This window comes from Cryptomeria japonica, chromosome 5 (genome assembly GCF_030272615.1).
Source record: "Cryptomeria japonica chromosome 5, Sugi_1.0, whole genome shotgun sequence".
Taxonomy (NCBI): Eukaryota; Viridiplantae; Streptophyta; class Pinopsida; order Cupressales; family Cupressaceae; genus Cryptomeria; species Cryptomeria japonica.
In genome coordinates, this window is record NC_081409.1 from 355468520 (window position 1) to 355495303 (window position 26784).

The 26784-nt window shown below is 41.4% G+C and overlaps 1 protein-coding gene across 2 annotated transcripts in view; it reads right to left on the bottom strand.

Annotated features, from left to right (window-relative positions):
- Nucleotides 1–557: 557 nt before the first annotated feature.
- Nucleotides 558–26784, bottom strand: part of LOC131034300 (probable LRR receptor-like serine/threonine-protein kinase At1g06840) — a 206364-nt gene continuing 180137 nt past the window's right edge. For both annotated transcript variants that reach the window (XM_057965783.2, XM_057965775.2), the window contains exons 17-20: nucleotides 1934–1985; nucleotides 1575–1822; nucleotides 1355–1489; nucleotides 558–1211 (exon numbers count right to left, since the gene is read on the bottom strand). In XM_057965783.2, coding sequence (XP_057821766.2) covers nucleotides 867–1211; nucleotides 1355–1489; nucleotides 1575–1822; nucleotides 1934–1985 — 780 coding nt within the window. In that variant the 3' untranslated portion in view covers nucleotides 558–866. The remainder of the gene's footprint in view (nucleotides 1212–1354; nucleotides 1490–1574; nucleotides 1823–1933; nucleotides 1986–26784) is intronic.

Below are 26784 nucleotides of genomic sequence, written 5' to 3' on the forward strand. Positions count from 1 at the left end.
ATAAATGACAGTTTTTAAATTATTAAATGAAAAAAGTAATTATAGACTCTAGACTTGTTTCTCAAAATTTTTAATTCTATTTAATGATTAGTTGAACTAATTAAAAAGTTGGATGTATTAGTATCACAAGAAGTAATAATATTTCCCTGTGACTATAAAGAAAAAATAATAACAATAACATTAAATCTCCAAATTACAGGCAAGGTTCTATTTTTCAGCTAAGAATTTTGCATTTACACAAACCATATCGATCATATTTAGACTAGTATTACAACAAAATTAATAAACTACAAAGTTTTGAAAAGCACCTGAAATGCAAACTGAAATTTTAACCCAAAAACCTGTGTATTCCACTGACACAATCCTTTAAACATAAAATCAACCTTCACAACAAAAATCAATACACTACAAAGTCTTGATTACACCTGAAATTCAAAATTAAAATTTTAACCCAAAGAACTCAACCCATTTCACTCACATATCTTTTAAAATCACATTTTCTCACATAACAAACAAAACACCATATTGATATGAACAGTACAAATGCAGGCGTCACAAGATCAAAAACAACATCCAGAATCATAAATTACAGTGTGTTTATCATAATACAACAGTTAAAAACAGCATAAAAGCCTCCAAATTCTACGGAAGGTGCTATTTTCCCACTAGGAATCTTACATTCACAAAAATCATATTGGTTATCTTTATGCAAGTATTACAACAAAAATCAATATTAACATTAGCTTTCAATACTCAACACCTCTGAGTGGTCGGTACTCAACTTCATTTGACTCTCTGGCTGAGAATCGCCCAAGACTACCACTGGTATACCTGGTTTTGTCATGCAAGTTGAAGCATACATTGCCTTAGCGAGGTGCAATATCAGGAATAGTACCACTCAAAAGTTCACTTCCCATAACATTAGAAGACAGATAAGGATTTTGACTTGTCATCTGAACCATAGATTGCTTTTGATGCATTAAAGCATCCATTTCACTGGACTGAATGGGTGTGGTGTCCACTCCAGGTGTAATCTTGAAGATCTGCTCAAGCTGATGTACAACTTCAGCCATGGAAGGGCGTGCATCTGTTTCATCCTTACAACAAGACAATGCCAGAGTGGCAAATGGCTCCAAGCTTTCTGAAGGATATGAACCCATCTTCAAATCGATCAGAGATATCATCATTCCAGATTGATATGCCATATTCACCTGCACATAGAACATTGATGATTATAAACTAAATATCAAAAAGATTTTGGAGCTGAGAAAACAATGTTAAGCTTCCTTTTTCACAACTTTCAATCACTAAGAATGGATGCCATAAACATTTTTTTTGTTGAAGATTAACATACCTCCCTAACAATGTTCTTCCCATGTGAAATGGGGTGCATGCCTGTTAAAAGCTCAAGAAGAACCACACCAAAACTATAAACATCACTCTTATCGGTAAGCTTGTGAGTCAAGAAGTATTCTGGATCGAGATAGCCCTGCAAATGTCAATATGACGTAATGTCGTTAAGGTAAAAAACTTCTCAATAGCAAAAATATGATATTCTAAGGCTTGTGCCATACCGGAGTGCCTTTCACTACAGTTGATACATGGCCTGGAGCTGAACCTTCAAGATCGGGTAATGGTGCAAGCCTTGACAGTCCAAAATCTGCAACTCTCGCATTAAATCTATGATCTAACAATATATTGGTTGCCTTTATGTCACGATGGAAGATGGGAGGATTGGCCTCATTATGGAGATAAAGAATGCCTCTAGCTGCTCCCAAAGCAATATGAAGGCGCTGGGCAAAATTTAGAGGCTTTTTGGAGCCTGCAGTTGATGAACAAGAAAGATCACTTAATTCTGATTCAAATCTGAAGATTAAGATTGTTAATAGAATGCATAATAATAGTAGCAGAGAGTATTCCAGCAGCAATTTACCAGAGAGGTGGTCCCGAAGAGTTCCATTTGCCATGTATTCATAAACCAACATCTGTACATAGAGCAAATTTATACATCTGACATTAAACTCTGTTCATCTGAGTCGATTACAAATTTAGATTAAAATCTTAAAGTTCAAGTGCATTTTTTCTCAAGAGCAAGAGGATTTGATTGTCGGTAAATGTCTAGCATCTAGACAGAGGCAACAAAGGAAACGCCTTATACACTCATGGAAACAATATAACTTCAATTATATTCTAAGAAAACATGAATCCAGCTCTCTACTATATAACTTATGGCAATCATAAGTATAGCATGTAGAAGAAAGAACATTATTTGGTTTGCTGAGAATACTGCCCACTGGATTTATTCATGTACATATAATCTAGCTGTCTACAAGGTATATATTCAAAGTGAGAATTTCGAGAATTGGGTGTTTACTGAAATATTTTGATTGGGAGTAAAGTGAGTTCATATATGCACATTTCAAACCCCAAAAAATCACAAAAGGAGATCGTCCCATTTTAGGAAAAATTAAGAAAAAATGAAAAAACTGAACTTCTGCACATTCCTGAATTGATGTTAATGCCTCATAGCTATTATTCGCTTTGCCTTTTATGATCTATTGAACATCCTAAATCTGCTAAGCATTCAGAGATTGAGAGCTGTGGAAGGCTCGAAAGCTGGGACTGTCCCCACCCAGCAATGTTCAAGATATAGTTTGAGGATTTAGGTTTTCCTAATTCAAGCCCTAATATGAGGCAACACATCAAAATATGCCAAAAAGATTCAATAAAATGCAAATTACCATTCTTCAAACTATTTTGCAACTCCATTTAAAATTCAAACAATATGAGTAAACTCAGGAGGAACATATAATGTCCCTTTCTGCTTGATGATTAATCGGGAGTGAATTTTCTAGCCTTTCCTATTCCTGGAGGTTAGAAAATAAAATAAATAATAAGGGAATAAGGCGAAAATTAAATGTAAGGAGCAGAAAGCTATAGTTGTAATTCTTTGGTACTTAGTTATTCACATTCAATCATTAAAAAGGGGGCCAATTTAAGTGAAGACATTATTATCACTAGGCTGAATTATCTTGGTGGTGATTTAATCAAACTTAGGTGATTAATAATTATGCCCAAGTCATCTCTCCCAAAGAATTTCATGAAGAATCGATGGCTTTTTGGTTGGAGAATTATGTATATTGGCATCGTGGGGTTTAGCAAGATCATTCTTGCTCGATGCATATCATTTGTTTCTTTCTGCAAATCGGTTCTTAGCCTCTCAGGACGAAACCCCTGGAGACTGGGTGCTTGGACGCAACCCCAAGCAATCTTATTGAGCTTTCATCCCATCGCTACACATTGGTGGCGACTTAGTCTGCAATTAAAGGCAACGAAATCCATTTTCTGTTGAAAGAGGGTATTGTTATGGACGACCTGCACTAATTCTGATCACATCATTGTTCGATCCTAATAAGACGAGTCAGCGATCACCCTAGGAATTGAAGCGGCTGTGCATATACTAGAATTCGGCTTGTATAAGGGAAATTGCAGTCTGTAGCATACCTGCGACCTACAACTGGGTTCATCTGCAAGAGTTTCATCTCCAAACATTGTTATCACTGCCAACTCAATGAGAGTACACTTCCATCAAGCTATCTGTAAGGGTCAATACCTTGTTTGCTAATCACAGGTATGACTTAAGATGCAAGTTATGTTAATATGCTTTGAATATTGCAGTTTGGTTAAAACGGCCTTGGCAACAACAATTAAGTCTGTAATAAATCTCATTCCTGCAAATTGATGCAAATAGTTTCCAAAATAGTCTCCAATTTCATTAAGATTTATGTTCGTATTTCCCTTGTGAAATTTATTATGGTCAATATATGCATTAAGGGATACATTCTCAAACAAACCTATGCATTCAATTAAACAAATACATAAATTTCTTTGAAATCTGGGAAAGGCCATTTTAGTGGTATCAAAGCCCAATGATCCTACCAGCCTGTGAGGGTTTAAGTTGCATGTCTGATTAATTCATTTCATGAGAATTTAAAATTACCTGGAATTGTTCCTATGAACCCTCGTGAGATTAGACCACACAGATACTATACCAGGTGCAGAGCAGAACAACAGGCAGAAACATCAGGAGAGCAGGAAATCTTGTTTGAACTGGGCAATATGGTAGAACAACGGGAAGAGGGTGGAAATGGTCAACCCAACATACAAGATGTACTAGCTCAAATGGCTTAGCAGCAGCAACAGATGATGCAAACTTTTATGCAGTCACAACAGCAACTACTTAATGCAATTGGTAATTTGAGGGTCCAGCTGCATACATAGTCATGATGGTGAAAGAAGTGAGGTTGGGCATGAAAATCAAGGTAGAACAGTCTCTAATGCTGTTAGGACAGCAATTACAAGGTCTTATCAGCCACTCCGTCCCACCTTTTTGCCAAGAAGAGATGAAGAGGAAGAAGGTCTTGAGGAAGAGGTTGAAGAAATACATGTTACAGATGATGTCATGGCCGCTTATGATGATTATATGGCACTCCCAGGACAAGTCAGAGGACTGATTAATCTGAATCAGTTTATGAATCAATGAAAAGATAAGGCTAGATTCAGGATGGGAAGGCAAAATAGAGGGCCTAGAAGGCAAGCTAGACAAGACACTCAACCTGTGGAGTGTAAGGATACATTAAATAAGGTTTCTTTACCTACTTTTGATGGAAGCGGAAAGATCAGTGCCAGATCATGGGTGCATAAATTAGATACCTTCTTATGAGTTAAGCCCGTGGAGGAGGATAAGACTATACAGTTTGCCACTATGCATCTGGAGGGAGTAGCATATGATTGGTGGCACCATGGATTAGTGTCACGAGATCATGCTATGATACACTCTTGAAGAATTTGTTAATAAGCTGATTTCTCACTTTGACCGGAAAGATGTAGAGGTCTATTATAGGGATTTGGCTCAGCTTAAACATGTTGGACATGTGGAATCATATATTAATGAGTTCCAAAATATTTCTGTCATGGTTCTAGATATGTCAGAAAAGAGAGTCGCTATGCTATTTGTGGAAGGTTTGAGTGACAAATCAAGGGGATTGGTCAAGGCACATAAGCCTAACACCTTGCATGATGCCATTGAGTTAGCACTTGACCTTGAGACTACACCTTCTTTTCAGCCATAGAAGAAAGGTTTTAGCCCATGGAAATTGAATAAAAAGGGTTTTAATCAGCAGAAGAGCACACCACCAAAAATTGATCAAGAGTCTAGGAATGAACTAAGAAGGAAGAAGTTATGTTTCAATGGTAAGGAACCTTGGGAGCCTGGACACCGTTGTCTTGGCAAAGGCAAAGTTCATTTGATTGAGGTTATGTCTGATGATGAAGAACAAGAAGAACAAGAGGCTTCTGTTGGAGGTGATAGTGATAATGAGGATCAACAACCGTAGGTAGAATTGGAGGATACTGCAACCAAAGAAATTCCATGCAGCACTATTGCCACATTATCTAGAGTTCCCATAAGTCGCCCATTTCAGTTGAGAGGTGTTCTTAAGGGGCAACAGATGGTTTCTCTAGTGGATAGTGGAGCCATGCATAATTTTATTGATGAAGGACTAGTGGGCTACAGGTTGAAGACTTCCCAAGATTCAATGTCACTGTTGTTGATGGATTTGCATTGAGTTGCACCAAGGCAACTCCCCAACTGAGCATTCAGATTGGAGATTACACCTTAACAGATTATTTCTATGTGCATGGGCTTAGCAATATAGATGCCATGTTGGGGCTCTAGTGGTTAGAGTCACTTGGGCAATAATTACAGGACTTGAACCAAATGCAGCTTAAATTTATGGTTAATGGCAAGAAGATGGTGCTTAAAGCTATGTCAGATGGTGGTCCACGAGTGGTCTCATCAAGGAGGATGGAGGCTCTATTCAGACACGGTGATGTGGATTGGGCAACTCACTGTTTTGAGTCTTCTAAACCTACCTCCCATGGTGAGCCACAGTATCAGGTTGATATCCAGACAGTGCTGGATAAGCATAGTGCAGTATTTGGAGACCTTCATCCAGGTCATCCCCTTGATCATGGGTTTGAACATGTCATAGAGCTGGAGGAGGGCGCTAGGCCAATTATTACTATGCCCTACCGACCCCCACACCATTTTAAAGAAGAGATTGAGAAAACAACCAAGGAGTTGCTGAGTATGGGACACATCCGGTCCAGTTCTAGTCCCTTTGCTTTGCTAGTTGTTTTAGTGAAGAAGGATGGCACTATGCGTATGTGCATAGACTACAGAGCGTTGAACAAGAAAACCATTAAAAACAAACATCACATTCCTAGGATCGATGAGCTTCTTGATGAGTTGCACGGGGCCGTGTATTTCTCTAAGATTGATCTTCGTTCAGGCTATCACTAGATACGTGTCTGAGAAGAAGATATACATAAGACTGCATTCCGTTTTCACTACGGACACTTTGAGTTTCTTGTCATGCCATTTAGACTCACGAACGTGCTCACAACATTCCAGTCTAGCATGAATCACACTTTCCGTGAGCAATTGCAGAAATTTGTTTTGGTCTTCTTTGACGACATACTGATATACAGCAAGACATGGAGTGATCATTCGCAGCATTTGGATATAGTGTTGAGTATCATGGAGGCTTGGTCACTATATACGAAGGCTTCCAAATGTGAGTTTGGGATGACCAAGATACTTTATCTTGGACATGTGATTGGAGCTGATGGTGTGAAAGTACACCAGGAAAAGATACAAGCTATTTTGGACTGGCTGCCATCGAAGAATATATCAAATTTGAGAGGCTTCTTGGGACTGTGTTGTTCTAAAGGAGATTTGTGAGAGGCTTCTCACTGTTGGCGTCACCTTTGACAGACCTTACTAAGAAGGGTGCATTTCATTGGTCTAGTAAGGCACATGTGACATTTGACAAGCTCAAGGAGGTCATGAGCTCATGTCCAGTGTTGGCATTACCAGATTGCACACAGCCGTTTGTTTTGGAGTGCAATGCATTAGGACAGGGAATCGATGCAGTCTTGATGTAAAATAGACATTCAATTGCGTTTGAGAGCAGAAAACTGAGGGATGCAAAAAAATTGTACTCCACTTATGATAAGGAGATGCTAGCCATCATGCATGCACTAGCCAAATTTAGATAGTATCTAGTGGGCATGAAATTCGTGGTCAGGACAGATCACAATAGCCTTAAATATTTCTTGGAGTAGAAAGATCTTAATGAATGGCAACAAAAATGGGTGAGTAAAATCCAGGCTTATGATTTTGATGTGGAATTTGTTAAGGCAAAAAAGAATATTGTTGCTGATGCTCTTTCCAACAGATCTACATTTTGCTCTCTCATTGAGATTTCAACTGATTGGAAATCTCAATTGTTAACAAAATATTCTAAGAATACTTTTACCTGTGATTTGATTGATGGACGGGTACAAGATGACAGGTATTCTATAGTTGATATAATTTATTATAAGAACATGATATATCTTGTACCAGGATCTGAATTGAAGGTCAAGATCATGAGGGCGATGCATGATACACCTCCAACAAGGCATCCAAGATTCTTCAAAACATATCGTCAGATTCGAGAGAGGTTCACTTGGAAGGATCTGAAAGACAATGTGTTGCAGCATGTTAGAGAGTGTCTAACTTGTCAACAAAATAAGTCAGAACATACTTTTCCTGCGGGCCTACATCAGCCATTGTCGATACCTAAACATAAGTGGGAAGGAATATCCGAGGATTTCATTACATGACTTCCACGTGTTTAGGGAAGAGATTGCATATTTGTAGTTGTTGACAGGTTAACGAAATATGCACATTTCTTTGTTGTACCTACAAATTATACAGCACCTCAAGTTGCAGACTTATTTTTCAGAGAGGTGTTCAGGCTGCATAAGACCATTGTTAGTGATTGGTACAACCTGTTTATCAATGTAGATGGAAAATATACTGCTCATAAATAAATGTGACTTGTTATGTTTTGTTAATAAGGCAGTAAAATTAGTTCTTGAGAGTTGGGTGGTTCCGACAGTTGGCAGTACCAACCGTTTGGCACTATTTATGTTGTTATTGTATCGAGAACAGTTCACGTTGTTGATGTACAAAATTGCACATGATAATAAAGAAACATCATTCTACCATATGATGTGTTAATTATTTATTTGTTGTTACTGTGTTGTTCGGTTGTTAGTTTCTTGTTCTATAAAAAACTATCCTATACGACAGTAAACATTTTGGCACCATTGCCGATACAAACTCGGAGATCAATATGACAGCAAGCAGTAGGCACACATAATGGGATGACCATTCCAACAACAATTACTTGTAAACAAAAGTGACACCCAAGAAGAAGTGACATAGGCGGAAGTACGGGAGGATCAATTGACAAAAGACTTGGTAGATTTGTGGGAGGTTTCGGTACTATTGTCATTATATGACACCCTTGGTCCATCAGTGAGAACCGATCAGAGATATGTTCCATGGACCAGCGCTGCCCCAGTTGATCAAAGAGAAAAGCAGTGGAATTATGAAATGTGAAGTGTTGTCTTGTCTGGAGGAAATTCCTTACTCCTCAAACCCGGAATCCCGAGGTTCTGAGGTTGCTAAGCCTTCTTCTCTTCCCTGGAACTTTGGAACCCCGAGGTTCTGAAGTTCCTTTCCTTTCCCTTCTTCTCTTCTCCGGAACTCTGGAACCCCGAGGTTCTGAAGGTCCTTTGCTTTGCCTTCTTCTCTTCCCCGGAACCCCGAGGTTCCAAAGTTCCTTTCCTTTGCCTTCTTCTCTTCTCCGGAACTCCAAAATCTTGAGATTCTAAAGTTCCTTTCCTTTGCCTTCTTCTCTTCTCTGGAACTCCGGAACCCCGAAGTTCCTTCCTTAGTCTCCTTTCTCTTCCCCGGAACTCCAGAATGTTGAAGTCTTCCCAACTTCCTTCCGGCTTGCAACACTTCTAGATGGTGTGATCAACACTCGAGGCTTTTAATGCTCCAACAACTCTTGCAACCAGTTTTCTATATAAGGCTGTTAGGCCTCATTGTAAAGGGTTCTCTCCCCGCCGGCTTGAACTATTCTATGCTCTTTCACTTCTCTTAAACACTTGTATTTATCTTGCATTTCTACAACTGTAAGTTTGGCCATTGACCTTATAATGAATTGAAATCATCATTCTTGCCTTACTTCAACTTATGAATGTTGTGTATGTGTTCTTACCTTCATTATAAGTGTACGTTCGTGGCTTTCTTTCACATATATGCTGCGTTAACCTGTTTCTGGGTGTGACTTGTGGGAAACCTTCTCCCCTCTTGACATTCAGCAAGTTCCAACCTCCATAAGTGCGTTGAGGTCATTCATGCAACTGAAGTTTGTGCATATCTTGGGTATCTCAATTGATTCTTTGTGCCATTTCGGGTGGGGAGAGAAACATCTCTTATCTTGGTGCATCACCTCCTTTCATTTTAAGCATTTCTCTCTTCCCTTTTCCTTTGCAAGCTGTTAGAATAGGTTTAGAAGTAAGATTTGGAATGTTGAGTTGGTTCAACACCTGCACTTGGATTGAGAAGGAAGCCGGCCTTCTCCGGAGATTCAACCCCCTTGCGCAATGTCCCACACTTTGGAGTTGTTTCCATGTTTCACAAGGTTGCTGGGTTGATAGCTCAGCAAGGGTGCAAGCTTTTGTGATAACAGGTTTTGGCATGCCCGGTGGGATAGACTTCCGATGTACATGCTAAGGATTCAGTGTTGTTCTTAGTATCTTAGCCTTTAGAGGTAGTCATCTCTCAAGCACTTGGCGACTCTGCTCACAAGCTGAATCTCTTGTTCATGACTAGTTCCTAACTTCGGAACCCCGGACTCCCCAGGTTACGAAGTCCCCAAGTCCGAAACCCCAAAGTTCCGAAGTTCCTAAGTCCTCAACTCCGGAACTCCGAGGTTCCAAAGTCTCTGCTCGCAAGTCCACTCTTGTTCATGACTTGTTACAACTCCGGATTTCATGCCCAGAATTCACACAAGGGCATCTTCTAGAGGCAGTTTCCAATTTGTAGAACTCTCATCTTCAGGCTCTAGAAGGCAGAGAGGTAGACCTTCATTGTCACCAGTTAGGGGAGTCAAGGTTGTAAACACTCCATCTCCCAAGTCTCGTTCTACCCCTCCATTTACAAGACCATTACTGTCTAGGGCTCCCACCACTCATATCAATAGACCATTGTTTCACATGGCCAGAAATCAAGTTTTTGTTACCTTCAATGGGGGGAGTCCTCTTATTTTGACTCAATGGAATGATATACCAGTGGCTGCGTTAAAGAGTATACCATACTTCACTAGTGAAACAGCTACTACCCCCATTGGGCACATTCAAGACATTGCGAACATCTTCTCCGTCCATAATGTCACTCAGGATGATGTTGCTGTTAGACTCTTAGCCACATCTTTGAAAGGAAAAGCTTTGCAGTGGTATAGAGGGTTTCCGTCTAGCTCCATTCACAATTGGGATGAATTGGGGGAGAGGTTGTGCAACCATTTCGAGGACAAAAGTGATCATCTATCACTTGTGGACCAGTTGACTACAATTAAGAGGGCACCTCATGAGTTCATGGGAGATTTCAATTTCAGATTCCAAAAGACATGGAATAGAATTCCTACTCTAGTGAAGCCATCTCCAAATCATGCCTTCTTGTATTATCTGAGAGCTCTCAACAGCGATATAGCTATCATGATACAATCAATGGGTGGAGCCTCTCTACCGGGTGCATATGACATAGCCATAAGGGAAGAAAATTGTTTGATACAGGCTGGGAAGATAGCTCCAAGGCCTCCAATGCTTCTCTTCCTAGAAGCTCCTACTCAACAACCCACCTTGGCCCCTATCCCCATGGCGCCCACAGGTCAACCATCCACATCCTCTACATCCTCTAATGAGCTCCATGAAGTCAAGACTCTATTGCAAAACTTTGGCAATAAGTTGGTGACACTAAAGAGGCAACAAGCCCAACATAGCAGACCTTATCAAGCACAAAATCAGAACTATCAGCAGAATAGGCCACCCTTTCAAGGGCAAAACCAATGGAGCAACACCAGGCCTTTGAATAGTGTGAACCCCATAGCTGCAAGCAACTCAAAAGCAATAGTTCCAATGCAAAACAACCTCGCCCAGGAGCAAGAATGGTGTCAACCATGCAATCAACCACACAACCAAGGTGCATGCCAAAATGGAGTGTTTGTCCAAGCTTTAGTGGTGCTTTGCGCCAACCAACTTTGGCCAGCAATATGACCCAAATCAACCTAGTGTTGGCATTCAGGCTTACTTGCAAGGAGATTCTACCTTTGTCAATTGGCAGGAGGCAAAATTATGTGGTATGAACTAAACAAACGGTGAGTCTATGTTACAATATACAAGGTCAAATAAGAGAGCCATGGAAGCTGCCTCACCTTCAACATTAGCCCAAGCTCCAACGCCCAATGTAGCTGTCCAGGATACAAGCCAAAATACCATGCAAGGGGACAAGAGGCAGGGGAGGCCCAAGTCGTCCAAAGAGCAAAGGTAGACCTCGTAGCCTCAAAGGGGCCTCTAAAATCAGTTGGTGTTCCTTTCAATATAGTAGATCAGATGAAGAAGGCCAATCTCAATGTCACTATGTGGGAGGCCCTTTCCATCCCATCTCAAAGGGATTTTCTCAAGGAGGCACTGAAGGACATCAACCAATCAGGTGATGAGGCAGCAGTCGCCAGGAAGGCAGTTTCCACCAGTTTGGTACAACCCAAGGAGGAGGAAGATTCAAGAAAGATCAGCAAGCCTCCCCCCTTCTATCTCTCCTTAATCATAGGAGATAACTTAGTTCACAACTGCATGATAGATTCAGGAGCTAGTAGCTCAATCACGCCTAAGAAAGTAGCTGATGTTCTTGGCATAGAATATGAACTTGTGACTAAAGGGGTGGTCCAACTGGATGGCACTTCTATTAAGACAATAGGGGTTGTTAAAAATTTGAAGTAAACCTTGCATGCATGCCCTGGTTGCACTGTCTTGCAAGACGTATCAATCATCGACCTCCCTGCCTTCTTTGCCATCTGCCTGTCTAGAGACTTCACCGCCAAGATTGGTGGATACCTCTCTTCTGATTGGTCCCACATGCTATTTCGAACAAGGTATGGTACCAAGGTTACCATAAGGGCAGAGCCCATTGCACAAAACCACATTGAGCCCTATACCCCTAGCCCTATAAACATGAATTGCACTTTGCATGAAGAGGGGGAGGAGTGCACTGTCGGTGAGCCTACTAATCTTTTGCAGGAGGTCCCTGATTGTTTGTTGGACGAATGGGCCAATGCTTTTCAGTTTGATCCTTTAGCTGAGACTGAAGAGACTGAACTTTGTACCTATTGTATCCATGAGGAGGATACTCCGATCCCTAACCTCATCAAGACACAAGGAGATTCAGAGGGGTTATGGAGCATGTTTTTTGATGGTTTAAGAAACAGAAACGGTGCAGGTGACAGTGTGATGCTTGTTTCTCCTGAGCAAGAGAAATATTTCTTCTCTTTTAGGCTTTAGTTTGGTTGCACCAACAATGTCGCTGAGTATGAAGCCTTGATCCAAGGCCTCCATCTTGCACAAAACAGAAAGATCAGAACCTTGCGAGTATTTGGAGATAGTGAATTGGTTGTTAATCACATCCGAGCTCAAAGTATAACAAAGAACAACCTAGTCAAATCATACAAACATAGGGTTTGGGACTCGATTGAAGGATTGGAGGCCTTCAACATCCAGAGTATTCCTAGAGGTTAAAACAAGCATGTTGATAGGCTTGCAGCGGTTGGTGCTCAATTCGACATACCAACGCATGTTGCAAGCTAGAAGGAACAACACATCAGGCTTGTTGTGAGGCTTGTTGTCCCAAACAATCAAGCAAATTGGCAAGTATTCGAAAGTGATCAGCAAATTGTTAATTTCTTGCAAAATGAAGCAGAATTTTCTGCTAAAAATCAGTCTAAGCTGCAAGACGAGTATGGAGATCAAATCATGCAGCTCAACTCCCACAAGTTGCCTAAAGGTCTAGTTACCTTGGAAGGCATTTTCAACTCGGATGATAAATTGAAGAAGATGAACCTGGCTGCAAAGAAGGGTGATTACAGGCTAGTTGTTGTTGCCAAGGGTAGGTCTCTAAACTTGGGCAAGGTATGTTCCTCAACCGAACAAGAGGCCTATGTGGAGCTTTATCAAAAATATGATGACATAGTTGCTTGGACCTATGAAGATTTGAAGGGTTTTGACCCTAGCTTAGCCCATCATACTATAGAACTAAACTCGGATGCAAAGCCAATTAGACAAAAGAAAAGGGCAATAAACCCCAAGGTTGAGCCACTAATGAGGAAGGAGTTGACCAAGCTCATAGAAGCCAATATCATCTTCCCTATCAAGCACTCCTCCTGGGTGGCCAACCTTGTCCCTGTAAGGAAGAAGAATGGGGAAATTAAATTATATGTAAACTTTAGGGACCTCAATAGAGCCTCCTTCAAGGATCATTATCCCCTTCCCTCCATGGAGCAAATTCTCCAAAAGGTCAGTGGCTCAGAAAGATTTTCATTCTTGGATGGGTATTCAGGATAAAATCAAATTTTAGTCCAAGAATCAAACCAATACAAGACTGCATTTACTACTAAGTGGGGTACCTATGCTTATTGCAAGATGCCTTTTGGGCTAACCAATGCAGGTGCCACGTTTCAAAGAGCAATGGACATGGCTCTCAAGGGGGTATTAGCAAAGTTTATGCTTATATACCTTGACGACATAACTATTTATTCAAAGCATGCAGCTGACCATCTTGGTCATCTTGAGCAGGTGTTCATGAAATGCAGGGAGTATGGTGTGTCCTTGAACCCTAGTGAGTGTGTATTTGCTACTGATCAAGGAAGATTGCTAGGACACATTGTATCCAAGGATGGCTTGACCATTGACCCAGAGCGAGTGGAGGCTATTCTTTCCCTCCCACTCCCCAGTCACAAGAGGGGATTGCAAAGTTTCCTCGGTAGGATCAACTTTGTGAGGAGGTTCATTCCCAACCTTGCCACCATGGTAAAACCCCTCACCTCCATGTTGAAGAAAAATCTGGTTTTCAGTTGGACCAAGGAGGGGAGGGCTGGTTTTGAAGAGATTAAACAAGCAATTGCTCAGGTCCCTACCCTTGTCAACCCTAACTATGAAAGGGATTTTATACTCTACACCTTCGGAGGAGAATCCGGCATCTCAGCTATCCTAACACAGTTGAACAATCATAATTTGGAGCAACCTATTGCTTTCTTTAGTGAGGGGTTAAAGGACTATGCGCTTAAGTATAGCTATGTAGAGAAGCAGGTCCTCACTGTTGTAAGGGCATTAAAAAAGTTCAGACACATGTTGTCTAACAACAGGATCCAGCTCTTAGTTCCACATGCAAGTGTCAAGGATTTCCTTCTAAACAAGGACATCAGCGAGAAGAGGGCTGGGTGGATAACCAAGGTCATGGAATACGACATCAACATCAAGATCACCAGGCTTGTAAGAGGCAGGGGCCTATGTGAACAACTTGTCTCATCTTCTGAGACTACTTCAGAGGTCGCCCTTGTGTTACAAGAGGATCAACCAACTAGCAATGACACTCAATTCAATCGAGTAAGTGACGTGAGCACCTTCTTAATGGAAGGTAGATACACCCGAGGTCTACACAAGACCAAAAGAAGGCATTTCAGGTTGCAGTCCATCCCCTAGGTCTTAGTGGATGGCACCCTTTTTCGAAGAGACTCTCATGGAGTCTTGTTAAGATGTATCCAGCAAAGTCAAGTCAGCAGATTGTTAGAAGAATTTCACGATGGCTCTTTAGGGGGCCACTTCTTTGCAAGAACTGCAACTATCAAAATAATGAGGGCTAGTTATTACTGGCCGTCCTTATTCAATGACTCACATAGATGGGTGAAGAATTGTAAGAAATGTGCTTTCTTCTCTGGAAAGCAAAGACTAGCTGCCCTAACTTTGCACCCTATCTGAGCAGATAAACCATTCACGCAATGGGGTTTAGACTTCATCGGCATAATAAATCCACCTTTCAGTGCTGGCCACAAGTGGATCTTGGCCGCAACAGACTACTTCACTAGGTGGACAGAGGTAGTTGCATTGAGGGATGCCACTGAGGCCTCAGTATTGGAATTCCTTGATGGAATTGTGACAAGATTCGGTGTCCCCTCCACCATCATATCATATAATGCCAAGGCATTCGTTGGAACCCAAATCAGTTCTTGGGCACTAAAGCATGGTGTATACTTGAAGACGTCATCCAATTATTACCCTTAGGGTAACGGCTTAGCTAAATATTCCAACAAGAACCTCATCAGGATAATTAAAAGGACGATTGAAGACAACCAGAGGGCATGGCATACTAAGTTGAGGACAGCCTTATGGGCTGACAGAATCAGACCTAAGAGGGCGATCAATAACTCCCCTTTCATGCTGGTATATGGGAAGGAAGCAAGACTCCCAGCTTCCCTAGAGTTACCCTCTCTTGAACTAGCACATCAACTGGAATTGATAGAGAATAATGTCATGATAGTAAGGCTAGCTGAACTAATGGAGTTGGAGGAGGTTAGAGGTCAGGCTATGCATACGCTTGAGACTCATCAAAAACGGGTCAAGAGAGTTTTTGACAAAAAGGCTACTAATAGGGTCTTCAAAGAGGGAGATCTAGTTCTAAAGTGGGATGCAGACAGAGCCAAAGTTGGGCGACACTCAAAATTGATGCTATCTGGAGTGGTCCATATGTCATCACTAGTTGCAAGGAGGCCAATGCATTTCATCTCTCCAGGCTTGATGGCGAAGTTCTTCCAATCCTAGTGAATGGCATTCATCTCAAACCTTGCTTCTAAAGAGTGTGTTGATCACTATGTAAATATTAGAGAAGAAGTTGCTTTGCTTTCATAAGTGCTTGTGCACCTGCCGCTTCCTCCTTAAGAGGGTGTGTGCTCTGGTTTCCAGTTTCCCTCCAAGCGATGGAGGACACATGTTTTGGATCTTTTCAATGACCTAGTGCCCAATGGATGCTCAAGGCTTCTAAACTACATGCTTAGCAGGCAAGCATCCCACAGAGGTTGCCATAAATGTTGTCATTATATGACACCCTTGGTCCATTAGTGAGAACCGATCAGAGATATGTTCCATGGACCAGCGCTGCCCCAGTTGATCAAAGAGAAACGCAGTGGAATTATGAAGTGTGAAGTGTTGTCTTGTCTAAAGGAAGTTCCTTAGTCCTCAAACCCGGAACCCCGAGGTTCCCAGGTTGCTACGCCTTCTTCTCTTCCCCGGAACTCCGAAACCCCGAGGTTTTGAAGTTCCTTTCCTTTGCCTTCTTCTCTTCCCCGAAACCCCGAGGTTCCGAAGTTCCTTTCCTTTGCCTTCTTCTCTTCCCAGGAACTCCGGAACCCCGAGGTTCCGCAGTTCCTTTCCTTTGCCTTCTTCTCTTCCCCGGAACTCCGGAACCCCGAGGTTCCGCAATTCCTTTCCTTTGCCTTCTTCTCTTCCCTGGAACTCCGGAACCCCGAGGTTCCAAAGTTCCTTTCCTTCGCCTTCTTCTCTTCTCCGGAACTCCGAAACCCCGAGGTTCCGAAGTTCCTTCCTTAGTCTTCCCAACTTCGGCAACTTGTGTTTCTGAAGTTTTCCCAACTTCCTTCTGGCTTGCAACACTTCTAGATGGTGTGATCAACACTCAAGGCTTTAAATGCTCCAACAACTCTTGCAACCAGTTTTCTATATAAGGTTGTTAGGCCTCATTGTAAAGGGTTCTCTCCTTGCTAGCTTGAGCTATTCTATGATCTTTCACTTCTCTTAAACACTTTTATTTATCTTGCATTTCTGCAACTGTAAGTTTGGCCATTGGCCTTATAATGAATCAAAATCATCATTCTTGCCTTACTTCAACTTATGAATGTTGTGTATGTGTTCTTATCTTCATTATAAGTGTACATTTGTGGCTTTCTTTCACATATATACTGTGTTAATCTGTTTCTGGTGTGACTTATGGGAAACCTTCTCCCCTCTTGACATTCAGCAAGTTCCAACCTCCATACGTGCGTTGAGGTCATTCATGCAACTGAAGTTTGTGCATATCCTGGGTATTTCAATTGATTCTTTGTGCCATTTCAGGTGGGGAGAGAAACATCTCTTATCTTGGTGCATCACCTCCTTTCATTTTAAGCATTTCTCTCTTCCCTTTTCCTCTGCAAGTTGTTAGGATAGGTTTAGAAGTAAGATTTGGAGTGTTGAGTTGGTTCAACACCTACACATGGATTGAGAAGGAAGCCAGCCTTCTCCAGAGATTCAACCCCCTTGTACAAGGTCCCACACTTCGAGGTTGTTTCCATGTTTCACAAGGTTGCTGAGTTGATAGCTCAGCAAGGGTGCAAGCTTTTGTGATAATAGGTGCTCAGTACGTGCAAAGGGAAGCTTGGGAGAGAGCAGTCCTTGAAGGCACATTGCGTGGCAAACTAATAGTGAACACTGCCGCTTCGATCTTCTCGGAAGTCTTCCAAGGTGGTTGGCACAAAATCTAATTGAATTGTAAGATCGACAGGAGGAAAGCAACCGTGAATGACGTCGACGACAGATACTACAAAGATACAAAGAGAAGACCTATAGGGAGGAAGAGGAGCGGGATACGAGCAGACGTCGTACCCTCGACAATTAATGCCACTACGCCCAAACAAAGACTGACGTACCAGAAACACTCGAGAAAAGGGAGAAACATTAGTACGAAGATCTCTCCACCGGAGAGAACAAAGTTGAAAGGAGACGATGGTTAAGAGGAATCCTTGAAGGTTCAAAGAGTCCAGTGAGAAGTAGGAGTAGGATTGCGAGTAGAAGCCGTAGTCGAGAGAGGCAGAGACCGCGTACATGGAACAAGTTGGTAGAGGTTGTGAGGAACCTACTACTTCCAGACATAGCGGAGGAAGATCTTGTAGACCAGGCTGCACACCCTACTTCCAGTGATGACTTAAGAACTGAACCTAAAAATAACCTGTCCGTACACTCCGTACGTGACGAAGAGGAGGCATGGAACCTCAAAACTAAGGTTGCCAAAATCTTTGAAACCAACCTGTACCGAATTGGGAATGTCCCTTGCAGAGCAATCAAGAATAGGGGGGTTTGAGCCAAAGACTCTGGGAAGAAGAGAGTATAGAAACGAAGGTGACCAAGGTGCGAAAGATGCAAAAGGTGGATGCATAGAGAGATCGCATGTGGCCAAGAGTGCAAGAGACCAGTGGCCACTACCAATACACATGTTGCCAAGACCGTACCAGGAGAGACCATGGGTTTACCTGCTACGCTAGGCCAAGAGGTTGATGCTACGGTAAATAGTTGGTTAGGTACATTTGTCGTGGCACCCAGTGCACCTCCACCACCCTCACTACAGTCAGTTAAAGGCACCCAACTTGAAGAGTTACAACTGGAGGGCAGAAGGGCAGAACAAATGGAGATGGAATTGCATCGAGAGCAGGGTAGGAAGGAAGAAGAGATTTGCAAGGAGGAGGAAGGGATTCTCGAATCAGCGGCTGAGAGAGAGAAAATGGTCATAGACATTGAGGACGAAAGCACACATCTGGGGCAGACTCGGTTGGTAACAGAGGAATCTAGCCGAAGGGAGGAGAGTCACATTAAGAGCTATGTTTGGGCTTCAAAACCCAACCATAGGATGCCCTCGGGTTCGTACGTAGATTCCTAGCAGAGTTAGATGATATTGTGATGGTCACCCGAGGGGTTGTAGAGCTAGCTAGGCAAGTAGAGATTTGTTCTGTATTGGAGGCTAAGAGGCTCCTCGCTTTCATTAGGGGTGGCTGTGAGGAGGAGTTCCCATAGCTCTTCATGTGTCGTGGATGGACAGCCATGAAGGCCCCAAAGATGTTGGAGACTTGGCATTAGGTTTAGACTGAGGGTCAAGGCGGATCTTGATCACCTTGCAGGGCAAGGAGACTCCTTCAGGGAGACATTTTACCAAATGCAAAGGGCAATACACTCGGCCAAAGAGGCTGAGGCAAAAAAAGTAGCTAAACTAGAGAAGGTTGCAGTAGTACAAGGGGAGTTGGCACTCCAAGAGAAGCTTACTAAAATAGAACAATAGCTACAAGCGGCCTTGGAGGAGGAGGTGGAGCGGCATAAAGCACTTGTAGCAGAATGGGATACCGAGTTGGTTGAGATGAAGGAATGCCTTGCCGTAGTTACGACACAACTGGAACGGAAAGAGAAGGATATTATGGAGGCAATGTTTATGGCAAAGATAGCTCGGGAGCATTAGCTTGTTGTTGAGCGAGACCTGTAGCTTCGCACGAAGCAAGTACAACACCTGCGACAATATCTTCCAACGTCCTCACCTACTCTAGGGACGTCTTCTCACCTTCCTAGCTCTCAATAATTGTGTAGAATCAACCCCATTTTGTTCTGTCATCTGAAAGATGACTTCTTTTTTTTGGGGGGGGGGGGGCTGATGTAAACGGCAAATATGCCACTAATCATAAATAATACTGTGTTTATGTTTTGTTAATAATTGTAGTGTAATTAGTTCTCGAGAGTCGTGTCGGTTATCAATGGTTGGCAATCTTAACCAATCCGCTGACATTATTTATATTGTTCTTGTATCAGGAATAGGGGGATATTGATGATGTATAGAGTCTAGACATTAAAACTGAGAATAAAGGAATATCATTTTGCCATATTTTGTGTGGAATACCTTTTGCTATCAATTTTGTTATGTTTCTATGTTTTGTCTATTCCCTGTAAATTAAAGTTGTCCCATTCAAGAGTAGACATAGTCAATTTTTAATTCCGATGTGTTTCAATAGTTTTATAGTGTGGATGCATTAATCGCTTTATTTTAATTATTTTTATAAGGTTGCTTAATATTATTTACAATATTTTAAATGCACCTTAGTGTTATATCTTATCAAAATTGGGGCAAAAAGTTTTAAATCATGGACACATAAAATAGGGACCTTGCATAAAAAATTATCATTATTTTAATAAAAACGTCTTGTTTGGAGCTAAAATGGAGTTTAAATTAAAAAGTTAATTTTTAATTGTGCTTTCCAAAAGTTTCGCAGGGAAAAAGGAATAAAAGGAAATTGAGGGGCTCATTTAAATTATGTTGATTATATTATTTCTCTCTCGTGAAATCCTTTGGGGTTTGGAGATTGAAAGCAATTCATCTCAGCCTTCTGAAAGATGGAAACCCTCTCGAAGAAGATTGGCTATGGTGGCAAGAGATCCTTCCTAGTCAATGCTATGAGATTCATTCAAAGTCTCAGCTTATGTAATGTCCCCCTATGATAGAACTTATTAAATTGGGACAATCAACTTGCAAAGATCAATTGCAAGAGACTTCTTCATTAAAGTCTCTAATAACACGTAAAATAATAATGATTTAAGATTACTAGTCTATGATACCACTTCTAAAGATTGTTCTTATGTTGAACAATTGATAGGATATTGTTGTGCTCTCACACACACCCCTGGTTCAAGGGACCCCCGGGTTTTTTTTTGCAATCTCCCGAAAATCTCAGGTGGAAGGCAATCTTGTGAAATACCTCAGTGGGCCAAAAAAAAAGAATGTCCAAAGTTTGCAAAGGGGACGTTAAAATCCCGAAATTCGCCAGTGATGGATAAAATGAATTATTTTTAAAGCTTTGCAAAAGGCTCTAAAATCGCGAAGTTCATGAAATTGGCAAAAGTGCCCAAAACTCCGAAATTCGCATTGCAAGGGCAAAGTACGAAATGTTTAAGGTTTGCGTATGTGGCGAAATCTCCGAAGTTTGCATAAACCCCGATTTTCGCTAGCTAAAGGTAAGTTGCAAAGTTAAAAATTTGAAAAAAGCCTCTCATTCCCAAAGTTCGCGACTAGGGCGAAATCGCAGAGTTCAAGTTTTCAAAAGAGACATCTATTTCGCCGAGGTTTTTGACTTAGGGAAATCACGAGGTAACAGTTTAAAAAACCATCCTATTTCCCCGAACTTTGCAAAAAGTGTAAGAATCGCGAACTTTCTTTTTAGTTTGAAAATGCTCCGAAAACCCCAAACTTTGATAAAGCTCTAACATCGCGAAAAGGTTAAGTTTGCAAAAGTGTAAGAATCGCCAAAGTTTGCAATCGCCCCCAAAGCCCCGAAATTTGTCATAGACTTGAAAACTACCCAAAACTCCCGATTTTCGCCACAAGAGGGTAAAATCGCAAAAATTCATAAGTTTGCAAAAGAGCTAAAATCGCTGAAGTTTTCAAAGGGCTCCAAAATAGCGATTTTTATAAAGTTTTCAAAAGCCTCCGAAAACCACGAAGTTCGCGACACAAGGGGAATCGCGAAAAGTTTTGAAGTTAAGTTTGCAAACTATCCTATTTCGCCGAAGTTCGCATATATCGTGGAAGTCGCGATGTTAAAGTTTTAAACCTTGCAATTGCTCTCAAACCCCTCGAAAATCGCGAAAATGAGTTAGGCGTTTTTGTTATTAAGTTTGCAAAATGGGTTTTTAGCCCGAAAATTCCCCCTTCTTGACCCTACCATTGCGAAATAAGTGAAAGCTTTTGAACTAAAATCTTGCAAAAGGCCCCTACGGCCCGAAAATTGAGTGGGCAAGCATCGTGATTTAGAATAAACTTGAAATTTCACCTATTAAATCTGAGCTTTGCCAGGTAGAAGGAAAAGTTATTTTAAAGGTGTTCGCAATTTGGCTAAGGAGTCGAATTTTGCCAAGAGGTCAACCAAGTGGGAACTCACGCAATTGAATCCTAAAGCCCTAATGAATTCAAAAGAAGTAGCCTCAAAACAAATCTCTCAACTTGCCTAAAATCCTGAATTCCCAGAGGAAAAAGTGAAAACATTCAAAGGATACATCTCACAAAGAGCTTCTCGAGCCAAGCATTAAATTTAATGTTTGTTAAATTAAATTGTTTAATTTTTCAAATTGATTTATTAAAGTAAGGTTGATTGTTTGCAGGTCGCAGGACGCCATCGCAGAGAACCAGGCGAAGGCCTGAAAATGCAAATTGAAGAAGGATCGCAACCAAGGCCAGGCGCTGGAAGCCGGAGGGGAAAAGATGCAGCGCAGGATCAAAGCGATGAAGCATTAGGAAGCGTGCCACCCGGGCAACAAGTTAAAGTTCACCACCAAAGACCGAAGAACACTCCGAATGCAACAACCATGCGTTCTCAGGAAAAGCACACAGCTGGATTTAATTCCAGAAGCTCAGTTTCTGTAAACTAAAACTGTTTTATTGTAAAACTGCCTATGGGTCCCGTGCAAGATATTTTTGTGGACAGTTATGTCTAGCTGCCAAATTGACTGAATTAAAGCCAAATAGTGGCAGGGAGTTGGAATTGTGGTTGAGAGGATAACTGAAAATTCAATTGGCATGGGTTAAAGCTGCTAGCTTCTGGATGGCAGGTTGCAGCCCTTCGATGTAGTCCATCCTAGCCTTCGATTCATTATTGTAAATTCTATAAAAGGCAAAGGCCTTTCTTTTGTAAAGAGTTAGAGATTTTTGTTAGATAGTCAGATAGTTGGTTAGAATTTTGTAGTTAGATTTTAGAAGTTAGAATAGATTAGATTTTAGGCATAGCATAGAGATGCTGCAGAAATTGTTGTAATGGCAGCTGAAGCAAATATATGAACATTGAAGTATGGTGTTTGTTGTCTTTGTTTTAGTCTGTTTGCATGGTTTCTTTCAGCTGGTTAATTTTAGAGTGCAGGGATTTTAATGGTGAAGTGTGGAGGGGTATTTGATGCATTTCTGGTTCATACTATTGGGGGTCTGCTGATTGTAGGTCACCGTGCATGGTTAGTTTTAACCCAAATTGTGCTTAGTTCAACTGTAGGTGTTCGTCTCAGGCTGCGCCAGAATTGGGTGCCTAAAACGAGTGTCTCCGGTCTGAAAATCCTTCATCCCTTGGAGCTTGCACCATTTTTGTCTAGTTGTGAGGGTATCTCTAGCGAAACAAGAACTGGTTTATCGAAATCTGTCTACCCACTACATCAGCTGTTATCATCCTTGTCCTTAGGCTTCCTGAACCCTTCCCTTTTGATTTTATTTCGTAGTCTGAGAATCGCAACAGACTAGCTTGTTGAAAATCGTAAGTCCCCTTGTGCTCCCAGCAAATCACATCGACTGTTGAGCTATCCTACAGTCAAGATCTGACAATCAAAACCTTGAGGTCGTCCCCATTGATCAAATTGAAACAGCATTAGTGATTTCCTTATCTCAAGAGAGGATAGGATACTCAACGAGTACATTCTATTCTACGTTGGCCGGATGAAGTCGCAAGTTTAGCGATTTTAGGCGCGTCAACAGAATTTGCACTAGGAGGGCCCTTGTCAAGATCCTTGCAGCAAGTTGAGTCTAATCAACCTTTCCAATGCTATACTTGGGATATGCAAGATCCCTGTTAAACTAGAAAAGCCAAAAAATCAGAAAACCTGAAAAATACCAAAAATATTTCTGAGTCAGTATGTTGAGTTAGCCATTTCATGGGGAGTGTCCGCAGTCCAAAATTTTCCAGATCCAACAAAGGCTGAGTCTACAGCTAAATCCCAAGCGGCTGTCCGAATTTACATATGCAACTCACTGCAGAATTCATGGCACCACAACGCACGATGAGCTGAATTGCTTGACCTTTTTATCAAGGGTTGAGCTCGCATTATAGGAGCAGATATTCTTTTGGGATATCCCCAAGCCAGAGGAATTCGTAGAATCGGATATCCCCAGTCCTTCGTCCAACATCGAGGAATTTACAAGATTCAAGAATCTGATTGAGAACCAATTTGGTCTCGAAGAGGAATTACGCTTGGAGAGCGTGCTGTCACCTTGGTGGTGCAGAATTCACCGCACCCCACACTCAGAATTTGCTTTCTCATTATGCATGGAGGCAGTCAGTCAAGTCAAAGCCCAGTTTGGACTGCTGGAAGAATCAGATGAGAGCATCACCAGCAAAGTATGGAGTGCCTACCTTGCTGCAGACGAGTATAGACGAACGCAAAATCAATGCAGCGCTGCACTCCCCGATGATGAAAGGATGGAGTTACCAATTGCTGGGCAAGATGAACCAGTCAATCAGACTGAGGCAGCAGATGAATTTATTATCCCTACAACTGATGAGGACAGTGTTCAAGAGGACGATCAAGTGAGCTTTGTGGATCAGCCACACGTTGAAGAGCAGTTCACAGCAGCCCCGCCGATAGACGATGCAGTCTAGGAGTCCGTCAAGGACATTTTTGAGGATCAATCAATCAAGGAGTCCCTATTTAAAGATGTGCTGATGGAAGTGCATAAGGCTGCATGGTTCATTCAATCCGAAGATGCATCGACAGATGATGCACCCCTCTTTCCTAAGTTCGAGTTCGGTTTTGAGTTTGATTTTCAGCCTGAGCAACTCGAAGTGGAATTCGATGCTGATTTGAACACATCGGACGCTATCGAGAAAGTCCACCACCAATGGCGACCTCCTGATATAGCTGCTAAAGATCTTCTGCCGTACAATACTCTGCATGACTCAGAAACTTGCCAGGTTGTTTCTTTCCCTCCTGCTGTTAATTCTAAAAATTTTCCGTTTAATTTTGAATATTTTGGGAAAACAACTTGTAAATGGATTAACCACGGACCTAATGAACTCCCTCAATTAATAATTCTACCCGACGTCCTGGTTAAACCTGAGAGTGGTTAGTTGAAATTTTCTTTTCAGAATACAAAGACAAACAAGCCAAATTGAGAACTGTTCCCACTGCCCTGTTATTGCTGTACATACTGAAAAATCATCCTGGGTCGGGAACGCATACATGCAGCCCGCATTATGTACAGTCAGTTTCTCCTTGTACATAGTTTAGGTTTTTGTTTTCTGTTTTGTTTGTTTTCTGTTTTTAGCTTAGATTTCCTGTTTTCTACTTTAGTTTAGTTGGCTTTCCGTAGTGTAGGTGTCCTTTCAGAAGGGGTTGTCTCCCTGTCAGTTTTTGGGGGGGTTTGTTTGCTTTTCCCAGCACTGGTGTACGAAGTCGGAAAGTTTTTTTCGGCTCATTTCTTGGAAGCCGACTTTCGTAGAGCACCTAATTGACGGTTGCCCCCGTAGTCAGCTCATTTGGTTTTGTTGACGTGTATTTTGTACACAATCATACACAGAATAAAATACCTAAAGGCATCTTATCCTCTCTTGAGAAAATAGTCTCTAACTGCTGAAGATTCGCGTAAAGGATCAGTTAGGTAGACTCCAAGGTTCTTTTAGTGGGGTCTCCACGTGTGGACAAGCTCCAGTGGTATGATGTGATTTGCTGGAATCACAAGGGGACTTACATTGAACTTCCGATCTGCTTTGCTGGACACAGGCTCTTACTAACTTAGATTAAAAAATGGAAAAAGGATGGGGGTGAAGAGAGGATCTAATCCTAATACTAAGAATGTAGGAGCAATGATTTGATTTTTGATGAAACTCTAACTAGATCTTGTTTTGACATCAATGGAACATCTACACAAGGCTAGTGCGATCTTCTAGGGAAGCTTTATGATGTTCAAATCATCACCGCAGGCATAGATACCATCCAAGTTGATGCATATCAATGAAGAGGCGACAAATTGAAATTGAGCTTAAGCTGAACGATTCCAGTCGACTACACAAGGCAAGTTTGCAATCAACAAACTGCTAGTAGTATGGATGTACGAATTCCACCATCAATCAATCACATTCCCTCCATTCATTTAATCATCTACCATCTAAGATTGAAGACTCAACAAGAAACCATGCAAATTGCAAGAAAAACGACATATTTCACCATTACTTCAATGAAAATGGAGTTTGTTTACAATCAATGGCAACAATTTCTTGCCTTGTCCTCCTATTCTACTCTCTAACTACTAACTACTTTCAACTATTTCTAACTATCTCTCTCTAATTCTCTCTAACTCTAATTAGCCTTTACAAATGAAATGCCTGGGCTTATATAGTGCCCACAATACAATTTGATGGCTTAGATCAATTCAAGATCAATGGCCAAGATTCAACAATGAAAACCCTAATTAGGGTTTGTTACAACCATTACATAACATTTAATGCTTGACCAATGATAAAATTGTATTGCTTGGACACATGTCCTCTCTAGAAAAATCGACCAATGGATAGCCAGGGTAGGTACATCGGAGTTTGTGCCACCTTCCATGAGTTAAGTACTTTGAATCTGGACATGCTGAGATGGACCTCACTGACTGGAGGAGTGATGACTAGGATGCCACCTCATCTAACACTTGTAACTTGGTAGATATTCATCTTGATGTTGTTGAGAAACTTGCTTTAATTAATTCATCTGGATCTATTTTGCTTCTTCAACGAGCCCTTGTTCTAACTCCTTGCGTCCTTGATGTGCAGGAAGATGATGTACCTCGCCTTGGAACGCTGGATTGAAAGAGGTCGCCCATGTCCTGGCTAAGACCGTCCCGGCGAAGACCGTCCTTGATTTTCCTTGAAGAGATCTCCATTTGATGCCTACACAACATTTCAGAATTAGTAACATGATTTTGCAATACATAACATAAATTAGAGAGCAAATTTTAGGAAACTTAATGATAAGTCCTTTATTAATCATTTCCTAAAAAAGACTGAGCTAAGGCAAAACAAAATTTCAAAATTAAGGCAATGACAATCAAAATTCGAAATTAAAACAAGAGATCTTGCCATACCTTACTTGAGAGCTTAACTCTAAAATGCAAAATGAATAAAATTGCCTAGGCAAAATTGACGTAAAATGGTCATCAACGTGATTCTTCTTCAAAATGACAACTTC